Source organism: Asparagus officinalis, chromosome 6 (assembly GCF_001876935.1).
Source record: "Asparagus officinalis chromosome 6, Aspof.V1, whole genome shotgun sequence".
NCBI lineage: Eukaryota > Viridiplantae > Streptophyta > Magnoliopsida > Asparagales > Asparagaceae > Asparagus > Asparagus officinalis.
In genome coordinates, this window is record NC_033799.1 from 11,153,894 (window position 1) to 11,167,124 (window position 13,231).

General features: G+C 33.5%; 1 protein-coding gene across 4 annotated transcripts in view; it reads left to right on the plus strand.

Annotated features, from left to right (window-relative positions):
- LOC109844394 (protein RST1) overlaps nucleotides 1–13,231 on the plus strand; it is a 29,047-nt gene continuing 15,816 nt past the window's right edge. The window contains exons 1-12 of one of the 4 annotated variants that reach the window (XR_002248012.1): nucleotides 1–436; nucleotides 1,730–2,008; nucleotides 2,319–2,402; nucleotides 2,548–2,830; nucleotides 3,393–3,643; nucleotides 3,719–3,905; nucleotides 4,043–4,230; nucleotides 4,687–4,787; nucleotides 8,346–8,421; nucleotides 9,236–9,367; nucleotides 9,468–9,549; nucleotides 11,780–11,852. Coding sequence is in view for 3 of the 4 variants with exons in the window: in XM_020413400.1 (XP_020268989.1) it covers nucleotides 80–436; nucleotides 1,730–2,008; nucleotides 2,319–2,402; nucleotides 2,548–2,830; nucleotides 3,393–3,643; nucleotides 3,719–3,905; nucleotides 4,043–4,230; nucleotides 4,687–4,787; nucleotides 8,346–8,421; nucleotides 9,236–9,367; nucleotides 9,468–9,549; nucleotides 11,780–11,852 (2,093 nt within the window). In the remaining variant the exon portion in view is untranslated. The remainder of the gene's footprint in view (nucleotides 437–1,729; nucleotides 2,009–2,318; nucleotides 2,403–2,547; nucleotides 2,831–3,392; nucleotides 3,644–3,718; nucleotides 3,906–4,042; nucleotides 4,231–4,686; nucleotides 4,788–8,345; nucleotides 8,422–9,235; nucleotides 9,368–9,467; nucleotides 9,550–11,779; nucleotides 11,853–13,231) is intronic. The other 3 variants (XM_020413400.1, XM_020413402.1, XM_020413401.1) reach the window with 3 other exon arrangements.

Sequence of the window (13,231 nt, forward strand, 5' to 3'; positions counted from 1 at the left end):
AGTGCAATCATGCTTCATTCGTCTCCCAAAAACCCCAAAATCACCCCATCTCCACTTCGCACTCTCTCCAACTTCACCGATGTCCAACTCCTCCCCCTACTCCTCTCTCCTCTCCAAACTTCGCCTCCCCCAACCCCAACTCTCCCGCCAAGCAGTGACCTACCTTTTCAAAACCCTAACCCCCAACCTCTCCTCCGCTGCCGCTCGCGACGCCATCTCCCAATGCCTGCGCGAGCTCTGCCGCCTCTTCAGTCTAGGGCTCGTCGATCGCTCTGTCGCGCTTTTGGAGATCCAGTCGGCGCTGGAGGGGTGCGATGCGAGGTTCGTCGGGGTTCTAGTGAAGGGGCTAGGGTTTTTGTGTCGGTTTGGGTTTGGGACGGATGGAGAGTGGAGGATGAGGAGGTTTGATACGGTGGAGCTCCATCCTTTTGTTAAGGTTAGATACTGTGATCTTTTCCTTTTGAAATTTAATTACTAAAATGCATGCATTTCATGTATTTGCACTTTCATACCCCAAAAAGTTTCAAACTTCTTTTAACTTTTACACCATGAAGTTCTTTTTCGAGAATTTGATACCCTAGAGTGCAAAAAAATTGGACGTTAATTTTGTCCAAGAATGTCTACATAGAGAAGTGAATGAGAAGCTATTCTCTTACCAAATCTCAGTTTTTAGAGTTTGGGGAAAGGGAGGAACAGAGTCAGGGCCAAAGTTTCGCAATAGATTTCCTGGATATCAGGGCTTAAAAAGGGTGAAAGTTTGAGGTATTAAAATGTAAATAAGCCTTTTTTTGGTCAGCTTCGTAACTGAGGGACTGCTCAATGGTAATTCACCAAGCAGAAGATTGCTTCACGTTAGACGCGGGTTTGCCAACCCTAGTTCTAACTGGAATTAGTAAAACTAATGAACCGGTATTTTGGAAATGTCGGGATTCATTAGAAACTTGGAGAAATTAAAAGAATGAACTTTTGGGTAGAGCAATGTGAGATGATTGAAAGCTGGCCTGTTTTTTGTGAATACATGTTAAATTGATTGTTCTTTGAAATTAAATAGAGAAAAAAGATTTTATTTAAGGATTAATTACATTCTGATACCTTGAGGTATGATGTTATTACACAGGTGACCTTGAGATTACTAATGTAGTCACATGGGTGACTTTAGAGCCCAGATGAAAAGCAAATCTCAGAGTTACCCGTGTTATTACAATCAGTACCCCCATGTTACCAATGTGGATACACTAAACTCTAGGGTCACCCGTGTAATTACACAATATGTCAAGGTACCGGATTGTAACTAATCCTTGTTTAAATTGTCCTCTCTGGAACTAGAATTAATCTCCTGATGATAACGTCATGTGAATATTTTTTTCTCCTGAAAATTTGCTTGTTCAGTTTAACATGTACTATTAATCTCTGGAACTTCAGGAATTCTTCTATTTTGATCACGATTTCTACTGAACAATAAGTTTTACTTTGCTTGCACAGATAACCTTTGCAATTCATGCCTATTTGTAGCTTTCCGTGGCCTATGTTGAGCTGATAGAAATCTGCATTTTTAATTTGTCATGTTATATGTTTCTCTTACTAGATCCCGCCTCATATGTTTTCTGTTTTACGTTATCAAAAATCTTGCGCTATTCAGGGATTCCTTGTGAATTTTAGAGTGATCACTCTCCGGTCTTCAGATAGCTAGTCGATTTTCATGAATAATATGGTATACTTGTGGTTGCAGGTACTTGCCTGTAGGGAGGAGGTGCAGGCTGAACTTATCCAGCAAGTGCTATTGTTTATTGCTCACAACAGGACTGTTGGAATGGAGGCTGTTACATGGTTCTTGAGGCCATTTTTAATGTTCTCAGTAATCCACAAGCCTTCTCAATCATCTTCATCATTTGCAAGGGACTTGATATCGGCAGTTGCGTCTTTGTGTTGTTCTTTTCCATCTGAAGCTATCAGCATTATCAAGCTTCTTACTGAATGTCTTAGATTCTTTCCCTGCACAAATGTGATGGTATGTTTTTTTAATTTAAAATTCATATTCCTAATGATGCATTTAAGCTGATACCTGTTTCACATATTAACTCCAATAAAGTTTAATACAATTAGGTATTAATTAAATTTGAATTTTTTCGGATTAATTTTTTAGGTTCTTTTAATTGTCCGTGGCTTGGTTTCTTTCAAATTGTTCAAGAACTGACTGTTCTAATTTGCACACTTTGGGGCCACATAATACTTGGGAGTTTTCTTTTGTATCTTCATTTGGAGATATGTTTGAGAATCTGTCAATGATCTTGGAAATTATGTTTTTCATAATTTCTCAGGAATTCAAGCACCTTATTAATTCTGCTGAATATGTGGTGGATGCTTATGTGGGGGTCTTGAATGAAATTGTTGGTGCCAAGGAGGTATTTTCTTCTATTTCTGCGTAAATTGACATTCTGGAATCTGGTCACTTATGTTTATTTTTGTTGATGTTCAATTATTAATTTTATGTAATGATCTCTTTTCGAAGTCTGGATGCTTATCTACATTAGTTCAATTTAATTATAGCAGCAATCGACGAGTACTATTCAAGTATGTGGTGTAGAGATTGTGGATGCTCTCCTTTCACTGAGTGGATGTACTCACAGACCTTATGGTGATGTTGAGTTCATGGTTGAACAGTCTAAGCGTTTGTTGATAGCTCAGAAGGAGCTTGGCTTGCTCCATCTACCAGAGTTTGCCATGATTATGGTCTCTATTCCTCTCATTCTCGCCCAGTTGGAGTTTGAACATGAGTACTTGTCTATTCTGAAGCTTTTGATTTTCATATTTGAGTGGAGGGCTGAAACTGGTATGTTTTTATTCATTTCCGAGAAAATTTATATTTTGTTTTGTTTGATACTGATTTTGTAGACGTATGGGAATTTAGATGCATGTTGAGTGCCTAAAATCAAGTCCTGTGGAGTATGATCGGGTTAAAATAACCTTTTATTTATTAGCATCCTATCTAAAGTGGCATGTTGGTGAAAATACAGATAATTCGTGATTATTACAGTGTTAAAGTATCCTTTTATTAATACAGTATTTTGGATTTTTATGTCAACCTTTGCGTCTCTCATCAGATGCATGTTTCTGTTTCCTTCCTTTTCTTTTACTTTTTTTTTGTATTCTCTAGGTTTAGATATCACCAATTTTAGATTTATGATTGTGTTTATCAATAATTATATTTGTGATTGTGTTTATCAGTATTTGATGATAGATTCTTCATTTATTTATCGTTTAAGATTCATGTGGAAGGCAATTTTCCTTAGAAGGCCACCTTCTTTGTTTTGATCTTTTTTTCTTTTTCTTGGTACTTATATTTAACAATTTTTTAAGACAAACTTGCTTAATATGTTTTTGAAATGCTGCAGAGCGTAACTCAAAAGGAACAGCATGCTGCCTGTGTGAGGAGCTTTTGTATATCTTCCCTGCTGTCAGCCTTTTGTCATCTCCTTCTAAATCTGTTAAAGCGGCTGCTGCTTGTTTGCTATCAACTGTAGATAGACTTGTTTCAGACTTGTTGAACGTTCCCAGGATGACAGTGGTTTCTAACCATAAATTTCTGTGTGTTAATAAGCCAAAATCTATTCATTTTAGGCTTCTGAATCATCTTTGGCTCCAGGTTATTCTCTATGAACTTTTTAGGCCTAGTTCATTTTGGCTTTAAAGTTTTATCATCTTTCTTCTTATCTTTCAGGAGCAATCTCATTTTCCACATTCCACTTACCTGGGACTTGCGTGCGGTGTTGTCTATGAGTTTGATAAGACTTCTAGTGAACCAAACTACTGGACTTGTCAACTAAGAATGTACTTACAAACTGCTGAAAAGTTGAAAGATGCATCATTCAGCCAATCATCAGAAGATCTGGTTGCAGGTTTAATCAGTGTAGCATTACTTGCACCCACCTTTTAATTTTCTTTTGTTGCTTATTTCCTGAGTTACTTGTTTGGTGCTACTACCATACTATCCAGGTTGCTTACTCAAGGAATTTACATGGTATTAATGGCTACATTTTTGTAGGAACATATTTTTTACTCAGTTCGATTGCATCTGTTTTACTTATGCATCCTATGCTCGGATCCTCTGCTGTTGATGTATTGGCTACGATTGGTTTAGTTGACTCCAGATTGTGTATATCTTTGTTGCAAGCACTTCTTTACTATAATAAAATGCTATGCAGCCATGGAAGTAACTCACCTGAATTATTGGTAAGTTATTCATCATCAGTCTTTCATGCTTGTGGAAAAATATTTCGAGAAAATAGATTAACAAATACGCATATCTATTTTGATACAAAATGGAAAATAGGGAGAAGACAATTGACTCTTATTATCATGTGCAGCCAACCAAGTTGAAACCATAAACGGCTGTTGATACCATAACTTCCACAATTGACTGCATCATCTCCACAACATAACCGCAGAATCTGATTTCTTTACTGACCTCAAGCTTGTGGAGTTACTTCACTAGACATCTTTCTATGTGTAAAAGCCCAACTAGTGATGTGTAATATGCTTTTTCTAAGTTGTTATCGTGCATCTCCCTTTTCTGCCCCTCTGAACCATATTGGCTAGATAATTTTAGGCAGACGCAAGGCGTAGGTTGATCATTTTCTGGTTTTCATCCTGTTGTTACTTTTATTTGAACTCTTTCATCTTTTGCAGCTCAGACTGTTTGAAATGCTTCCATCACTAGCAGCACATTCTGTTATGGTTCCACTTATTTTACAGACAGTGTTGCCTATGCTCCAAAAGGGTGTAAAACCGTAAGATCTCTACCTCATTTATCTTTAATTTTCTTTTTGCTTATCTTGTATAGTTGTATATAGGAACTGGGAGTGCTTAAAAAGATCTATATTAGTGACTTATTGGCATATAAAGTAGGATTCCTTAGATAGAATGATGATGGCTATGTGTTAATTGAAGTAGTTAAATGAAAGGGATCAATATTGAATTTCAGTCTTCAGTGAGCATGTTTATATGATACCAATGGTTGAGTTTCAGCTGATTCACTTTGTATGCTGAGCTACTTTGTGGAATAGGGCTATTTTTCATGTTCTATGTAATGGGGAGTTGAGGTTGTCAGTGTCATGTTTAGTTAACTAGTATGCAATATGTGTGTTGCATGTGATGTTATGTTATAGTTGTAAATAAACAGAAATCATTACATTTTTTTGTTATAGCATGTTATAGTATAGTATATATAAATAACCATGATGTATGTTTAGTATAGTGTATGTGTGTTACATGTAAACATACTCATTTTATGTTATGAAGTTTTTTTGGACAGTAAAATTAGGAAATAAATACATATTTTTTAATATTAAATAATGTTAAAAATACATATAGTTTTAAGTTTTAATAAAAAATATTTAAAACATTATAATATTATATTACAATGTTATTATTTTAATTAATATATTGTGTTTAAATATTTTAATATCATATTTACAAAATATTTATGCATATATATAGATAATGTTAATTATTTAGTATCATATAAAAAACATTTTAATGTATTTTCTACTGCAGGAAAATAACATTTTTACTACAATAATAATATTATTAGTATATACTAATATTTTCTACTTAATATATGCAATATTTATTATAAATTTTAATATTATAATATTGTTTTTTAAATATAAATCTCATTGAGGTGGTTTGAATTCCTTGGCCTTTTTGCACTTTTTCCATTACATTTATTTGCGAGGAGTGATTTTATGATTACATTATTATTCTTAAAATATACTCAATAGTTATTACTAATAAAACGGAAATAAGAGCAAAGAATTGAGTTTCGCTCAATATTTCTGACAATGCAATATTCATCATTTTTGTCATCAAATTGAATTTACATCATAACAATCATTTCTACGTTAGAACCATGACAAGCTACTCATGTTGTCCTATCACAGGACAAACATTATCATTTTAAACTAACACCCTATAGATACCTAACATAATCAATACATAGACCAAACATAATCTCTCTAATAAAAATCAATCTTTTGTATAAAGAAAGAGCTGGACAAGTCCCAAAACAGCAATTATAAATTATAATGCATACCACCATAATATCAATGCTCGAAGAACCCTAGTTCATTTCTGATCCAAATACCTTCAAGCACACTGTAGTATCATGTTAGCTCAATGTTACATATTTTCTAAAACTACAAAATGCAATTATCTGAAATAATCAAAATATTGTAAATACTGAAGAGTGCATGAGTATGATTGAGTATCACTGTTTGAATTAATTTCTACAAAAAATGTGTTGAATAACATCAATTACTAAATAAGTTTTTACCTCATACCATGCGTGGGGCTTAATATCAAAAACTTATTGTCAATTGAAAGGAAGAAAGAACATGTGATCAACAGAACTCTGTCCTCAAAGAGCCGCAAACAAAGGAAAATCAAAAAATAATTTAGTAGTGAGCAAGAAATTGAACAAATTTTTGATAAAAACCTCACATCTTTATGGTGTCTGCCCAACTTGGTTGACTAGCAATGGAAGCAGCAATGGCATTGCAGTGGGGATAGATTGAATTTTATGAAAATATCAACATATATTGACTCTATTATATGCCACCCAAGTACCATTGCAGCGGGGATAGATTGAATTTTATGAAAATATCAACATATATTGACTCTACTATATGCCACTCAAGTACCATGTAGCTCGCCTTTCTTTCTTCAATGGATGACTTGACTTTGTTTAGGTGAACTTAGGATGTTTGATTATAGATTTGTTTGGAACTAATTGTCTAAGAAAGCCATTACTTGCATGTAACAGACAATGGAATTTGGAAGGTTTTGATAATATAAGTTTATAGGGAATTAATGTTTCATAATGGAATAATTTGGACCTAATTGTCTAAGAAGGCTGAATTTTTATTGGGAGAGAAATGACAAACGGAAGATGTATGTTATGTATGTTTTCATTTCATTTATATCTATATTTATAGTTATAGTCTATACTTCTCTTTATTAAGTATTATTACTTATTATTACATTTCATTACACGTATAAAAGAGGGATTGTAATGACAACTTTTAATGGAGAGAGCAAAAAAGGCAATCAAAAGTTTTGACATCGTAGTCCTCTTTTATAATTAGGGGGTGTTTGGTTCAATTTCTAGAAATTATAGGAAATGTTTTCCACCTAAAATATGATTTCCTTGTATTTCTTAAAAAAATTATAGGAAAAGTTTTGAGAAATCAAAAAGTACCAATTTTCTTGTTTTTTGTACTTTGCTTGTTTGGTTCAAAACAAGAAAATAGCTCATAACTTTATAGAAAATAACAAGATTTGGTAGGTTTTTAATTAAATATGGTATGTGTCAGATTTCTGGTGATTTCCTCTCATTTTGAGAGGAAATTGCTTTTTGTAAAATTTGGTAGGTTTTGATATTTTATAGAAAATATTTCTGTAAATTTTTTGTTGAACCAAACACAATTTACAGAAATCTCTGGAAAACTTTTAATTATAAATTTGCCATTGTCAGATGTTTTGAGAAAAGTTTTCTCAAAAAGTGTGCAACCAAACAGTCCCTTAGCATAGATATAGATAGATATAGACTAGGGTATTATTTGGCGCAACACTTGATATGCAGAATGGACAAAGCGAGATAGTAGCACTAAGCTCTATAGAGGTTAACCATCATTTTAGCTCTAAAGAGGTTAACCAAAACTGATGGGTGTGTTTTTTTATACACACAAAGAGAAGTTCAAGGAATGTTTAAAACCGCAAAGATGCATTAGGTTATGAAAATTAGAGTATTATATTTTCTAAATAGCAAGGAATGTGATGTAACAAATGCTGTAACGTCCATAAGTAATTTTTATTTTAGATGGATGTTTCATTTAATGACAAACACTTATTCCTGTCTAGATATGTATGGAGAATAAATCTGAAAAAAAAGTATTGTATACAAGACTGTCGAATATAATAACAAGAAGGCCTAATTATTTGGCAGAAATGCAAGCATTATTTATCAGTTTCTAATTTCTTAATCTGATTCAGTTTTTGTATAAACCTTAAGAGAGCTTGACTCTTTGTATTTCACAACTTGCTCCTTAAAGAGGTGTAATTAATTTAAGATGCTTTCAGATCGATAACTGAAGTTAAATAATTTATGACCAAAATTGTTATCAAATCAGATAGATTCCTTAACGTATATATAATTCTGGAACTCAGTTAACATATCCATCAATTTTACTTGGATGTTACCAAGTGCAAGAAAGTTATACACTTAGCAAATAACTATTTATCTACTGTAAGTATTTGTAACACTTTTTCTCTTGATTGCATTTATCTAGAGTGTTATATGCTGCAGCTACTCGTTTGCTTTGTAAGACATGGATTACTACAGGTCAGGCGTTTGGAACATTGCAAGTAAGAAAATCATTATTTTCGTATTTTGATTGACATGTTTAAATGTTATTATTTATTTTTTTGTTTATTAAGTTCATAATTATTGAATGCGTTCTAGTCTACCACTTGCTTGAGAAGCTTATATCTGGACAACTTTTGGTAATACCTATTAAGGAAAGTTGGTTGCTTGGTAACTACAAACTGAAACTGGAACGTAAAGGCTTGTTTGGCTGTTAAATAGCTGGAACCTTTAAACTGAAACATTTATTCTGGAATGCACAAAGGCTTTTTTGGTAGTTACACTTTATTTTGAAGCAATAGACTCAGCAGCAATCGATGACAACAGTGTAGAGTTTTCAAGAGGAGTTGCCTCAAAGGTGGTGAAGTATCTTTCATCCAGGTGCCAATACATGATCTCCTCTGACAATCAAGCATAATTTATTGTATTGCTGACTATGCTTGTTTAGATAAATCTCTTTACTTTTGTATGCTTGAAGATTTTTAAAAATGTGATGCTAACAAAAAACGTCATAGTACAAGAGTAAAATTAAATATTTTATAATAGAGAGATATGGTTAGTTAATTACCGCAAGCTAAGTTTCTTATTCTTGTTCTACTATAATTTTTCTTCCTCTGCTTTTCCAACTGGCATCCAATCTTTCTCTTAAGTTTGTTAACAGGTTTTTTTCTACGAGTGGGGGTCCAAAGGTGAGCACATTATGCAATATATGAAATTGCTTCTATTCAGGTCCCTAAGATTGCATTGAAAATGGTCTATTAGGTATTATTTGTTGATACCTATTTATTATTTTATTCTCGTTCTTGATGTATGTAGGAAATCTTGGATCCGAAAGCGCTGTCTGACTTCATCTCTGATAGACATATTTGTATTAGTATTGCTGGTTCAATACGCGATGTCTGCAGACACAATCCTGATAGGGGTGTTGACCTCATATTATCTGTGTCGGTAAAGATAGCACATATCACACAGAACTCTTTTTCATGTTATTTTATTTATTTATGATTTATATATAGATATAATCGTAGCAGTTTACTTCTAATAACAGTCATGTATTGAGAGTCGAGATTCTACTGTGCGAGCTCTTGGTTTTGAAAGCCTTGCCCATCTCTGTGAAGCAGATGTAGTTGGTAACTCTTTTTGCTTGTAGGACATAATCTGTTTATTTTTTCCTCTTTACAATTACAAGTACCATTTTTCTGACTCTTGCGACTAAGCTTCTTCTATATGTTACTTTCGTCTCTGTTCCCGCTGCTTGAATAGGATAATCTTTTTTAGCATATTTAGATTTTTTTTAGATGATGCCTACTGATATACTGTTTTATCATATATTTAATCTTGGTTTCTAGGCATGTGTGCATGTGCATATGAACAAACAAAAAACACAGGAACAAATGCCTGTAGTTGCTGGCAAGTACAAACACAGAGTAGAAAACAAATCAGTGGATCAACTGAAGAATATGTCTAAAACACTTTTTTTCTTTCTTAATGAGGATTTTTCCTTCTTTTCAGGGTGTGTATGTGTATCGTAGTGGGGGACCGGTTGGGTGGTTGGGGCCTCGCATTCCTTCTGAATCCACGCTATACAGATCTGCAAAGTTTGGTGTTTACTCATGATGTCTTTCAAAACTGCAAATCAATGATCTCTCTTTGTTGACCATGGAGAACATCTGTATGTTCCCAAGGAAATTTTATTGGACTTTCCTCCATCTTTCTTTTCCTACAATGATGGTATGATATAATGAACGCCATCAAAAGAAAATCACAAGAAGGTTCCCTGCGTGGTGGAGCTAGGAATTTGAATAAGGGTGTCCAAAAGAATTTATAATTAAACACCGTAATATTTTATTTTTCACGGTTAATTAATATCTCCATTACATAAATATATGCTCAAATTTCAAAATCAAAATTCAGATTAAAATATGATATTTATCAAACATGACGATGAATATAACTACAAGCATGTATCAATCTTTCACAAAGTTATAAATCCTAAAGTTAACACAAAGAAGGGAAAAAATAGCCATAATATTATCCATAGGTTTGTATGAGGATAGTCGGAATCAAAATTTTCCAAATGAAAATATTTGTATACATCCGCATCAAAATTACCCATATTAAACTTGTCTGCATCCAAGGATTTTTCTCAACATACTTCTCAATAATCATCTTATAAGGCAAAGGATTGCATCTTGGTTCACATTTTGTCTATTGGATGTTAAAAATCAGCTAGTTCATTGAATATGTTAAAAAGACCAATAAATTTTTTGACGAGAATATGAAATCTAATAGCATCAACCAAGAAATAGTCTTAAAATTGAACGAAAAAGAAAATAATTGTAAATGAACTGACCGAGAAGTAAAACTCTCAAACTTAAGAGATACATTTTTCTACAGACGTGTCGACATCATGGGAACCTTTGCTTTTCATTTCTTTTTATGCTAGATCCTAGGAACTTGTATATTTACATTTTTAGCCTACTCTTAGGTCTTAAATATTTACATATTTTGGTATTAGATGATAGAATTTTACATACAAGCCCATTATCCTATCCCTTGCAATTTTATTTTTTCAAGGGGGGGCCAAGACCCTTTTGGCCTCCATGTGGCTTCGCTGCTGGGTTCCTTAGTGCTAATCCTGAATACTAGCGTGGACATTTCATGATTATGGAACTCATTCTCTACTTGTTTGTTTTGCTGATAGCTAACTTTTTTTATTATCACCACAAAGTAATGGAATCTAAGAAATTGCTAAATGAGGACATAGGAATGTGAAATTGGCAGGAAAATTATGGCAAAATTAAGCCTCCTGACAGTGTTTTAGAAAACAATCTTGGGGTTTCCACTAGACAGCCTTAATTGCCAGATTTGGCAGCTTTGCCCCTCTACTCTGCGGAACTCAATTAGGATTCTTTTTCCAGCATTGCTTACTATGAGATAGAATCTTTATCTGAAATTTATTATGAAATGAGTTCAAACTTCATGACTTTGTTCACTTATGAAGTAAATTGTTGCTTGTAGTATGAGTTGTTACTTGCTCATTTCAGAGTGTCTTCTTAGCACCACAAAGGCCCTTATTCATGTTATTTGCCTTAATCTTCCAATCATCCAGGGTTGGTTCCCAACTGTTCGAAACAAAAATTTTGGATGTGACAATAACTCCTTGTTCATTTCACTTCTTTATTTGGGGCATTCTCTAAGCAATTGCAGTGAACTGAGGCTTTTGGCGTTATCTTTAATGTGGATTTATGTAGATATGTTCACATATTTTTTACATTTTTCATTCCAAAATTTTTATAGATATCTCACCAATGCACATTTTTCTCGTAAAATCATTATTGCCGCTATTTGCCATGACAGATTTTTACACTGCTTGGGATGTTATTGCAAGATATTCGATAGATTACTCTAATGACCCTATCGTTGCTCATGGGTAAGAATGTTCTTATAAGTTATGAAGGGTTTATTTTTTCCACATTTTTCTATATTGCAATCGTTTGATTCTGCTCGATATGTGTTTTTTGGGCTTGTGATAATATGATAAAACAATTTGATTCTTTCTACATGATAAATTATGTCATAAATTTCTTTTATAAAATGCAAATTTGGTATCTTCATTGCTTGTGTGCTTTTTTAGACTTGAACTAGGGACTGATTTCCTTAAAACACAAATTTTTAATGTTCTTTCCTCACATGCAAGTTTCTTGTGTCTCTCAATTTAGCTGCCTTTTACTACTTGTTTTGGCCGAAACAAAGTCTTACATCCCACTAGATTTTTATAGAGATTCCTATTTTTAAAGCCATCATCTTCATATATTTATATCTTTTGAGGATTTCTTTTCTTCTCTTTTTCCGTTGTTTAGCCTATTTCCCCGCTTTCACCATAGAGACTACTATGTCCTGCTCCATGCTTTTCGTCTCCATCTTTCATGAAACTACAGTTGTCAAATCGTACCGGAATATCTATCATATACTGGTTTTCACGCACAGTATGTATGTATATAGGGTTTGGTTACATCACACATAGGGTGGAACTAAGAAGTTTACACCCACCTGTGAAAATTCATGTTCAATCATTAATTTGGTGAGCCAAGCCGTTAGCTGTCATCTAAACATTGTAAATCTTATGCTATTCAAAAGTCACGGATTGAAATTTTCTTGTCTATTCATCACATGACCAGATAATGAACGTCTTGTAATGCTCTTGAAAGTCGATTATTTTGAGTAGCTTGAAAATATGGGGTGGAAAATCCTAAATCACGTGATTTTTTATCTAGTTGGGTTTGACGGTGTATTGGTAACGTTGAATATTTGGATCTACAAAGAGCATCGACAAATGTGTATTTTCATGGGTAAATGTAAACTTATTAGTGACATCATGTGTTGTTATGCTGCAGTAGAATGGTCTAGCCTATAGCCAGGTCACAAAATAGAGTGAGAGAATCCTGATACTTAACAAGTCATGTGGTTATATTTAGGCTCAAATTTGGAATTGCCTGTCATATTGGCTACTCTGATATTTAAATCCCTTTTATATTGAAGTTTCTTTTTGTCCCTTTTTGTCTTTTTTGACACCGAAAATCTAGATTTCTTGGAGCAATCAATGTACTCTACTTGCTAATGTTGTCTGCGTATCATTATTTAAGTTACTCAACTTCATCCACCCCTATTTTAGTGTATGCTTTATGTCATTACTGGTATTAAATGGGCTCATTTTATTTTGGACATAATACTCTTACAGTTTATTCATCATATTTCTTACAAATTTAGATCATTTCAATCATTTTTTCAGTTCTCTATATTTAGGAAATG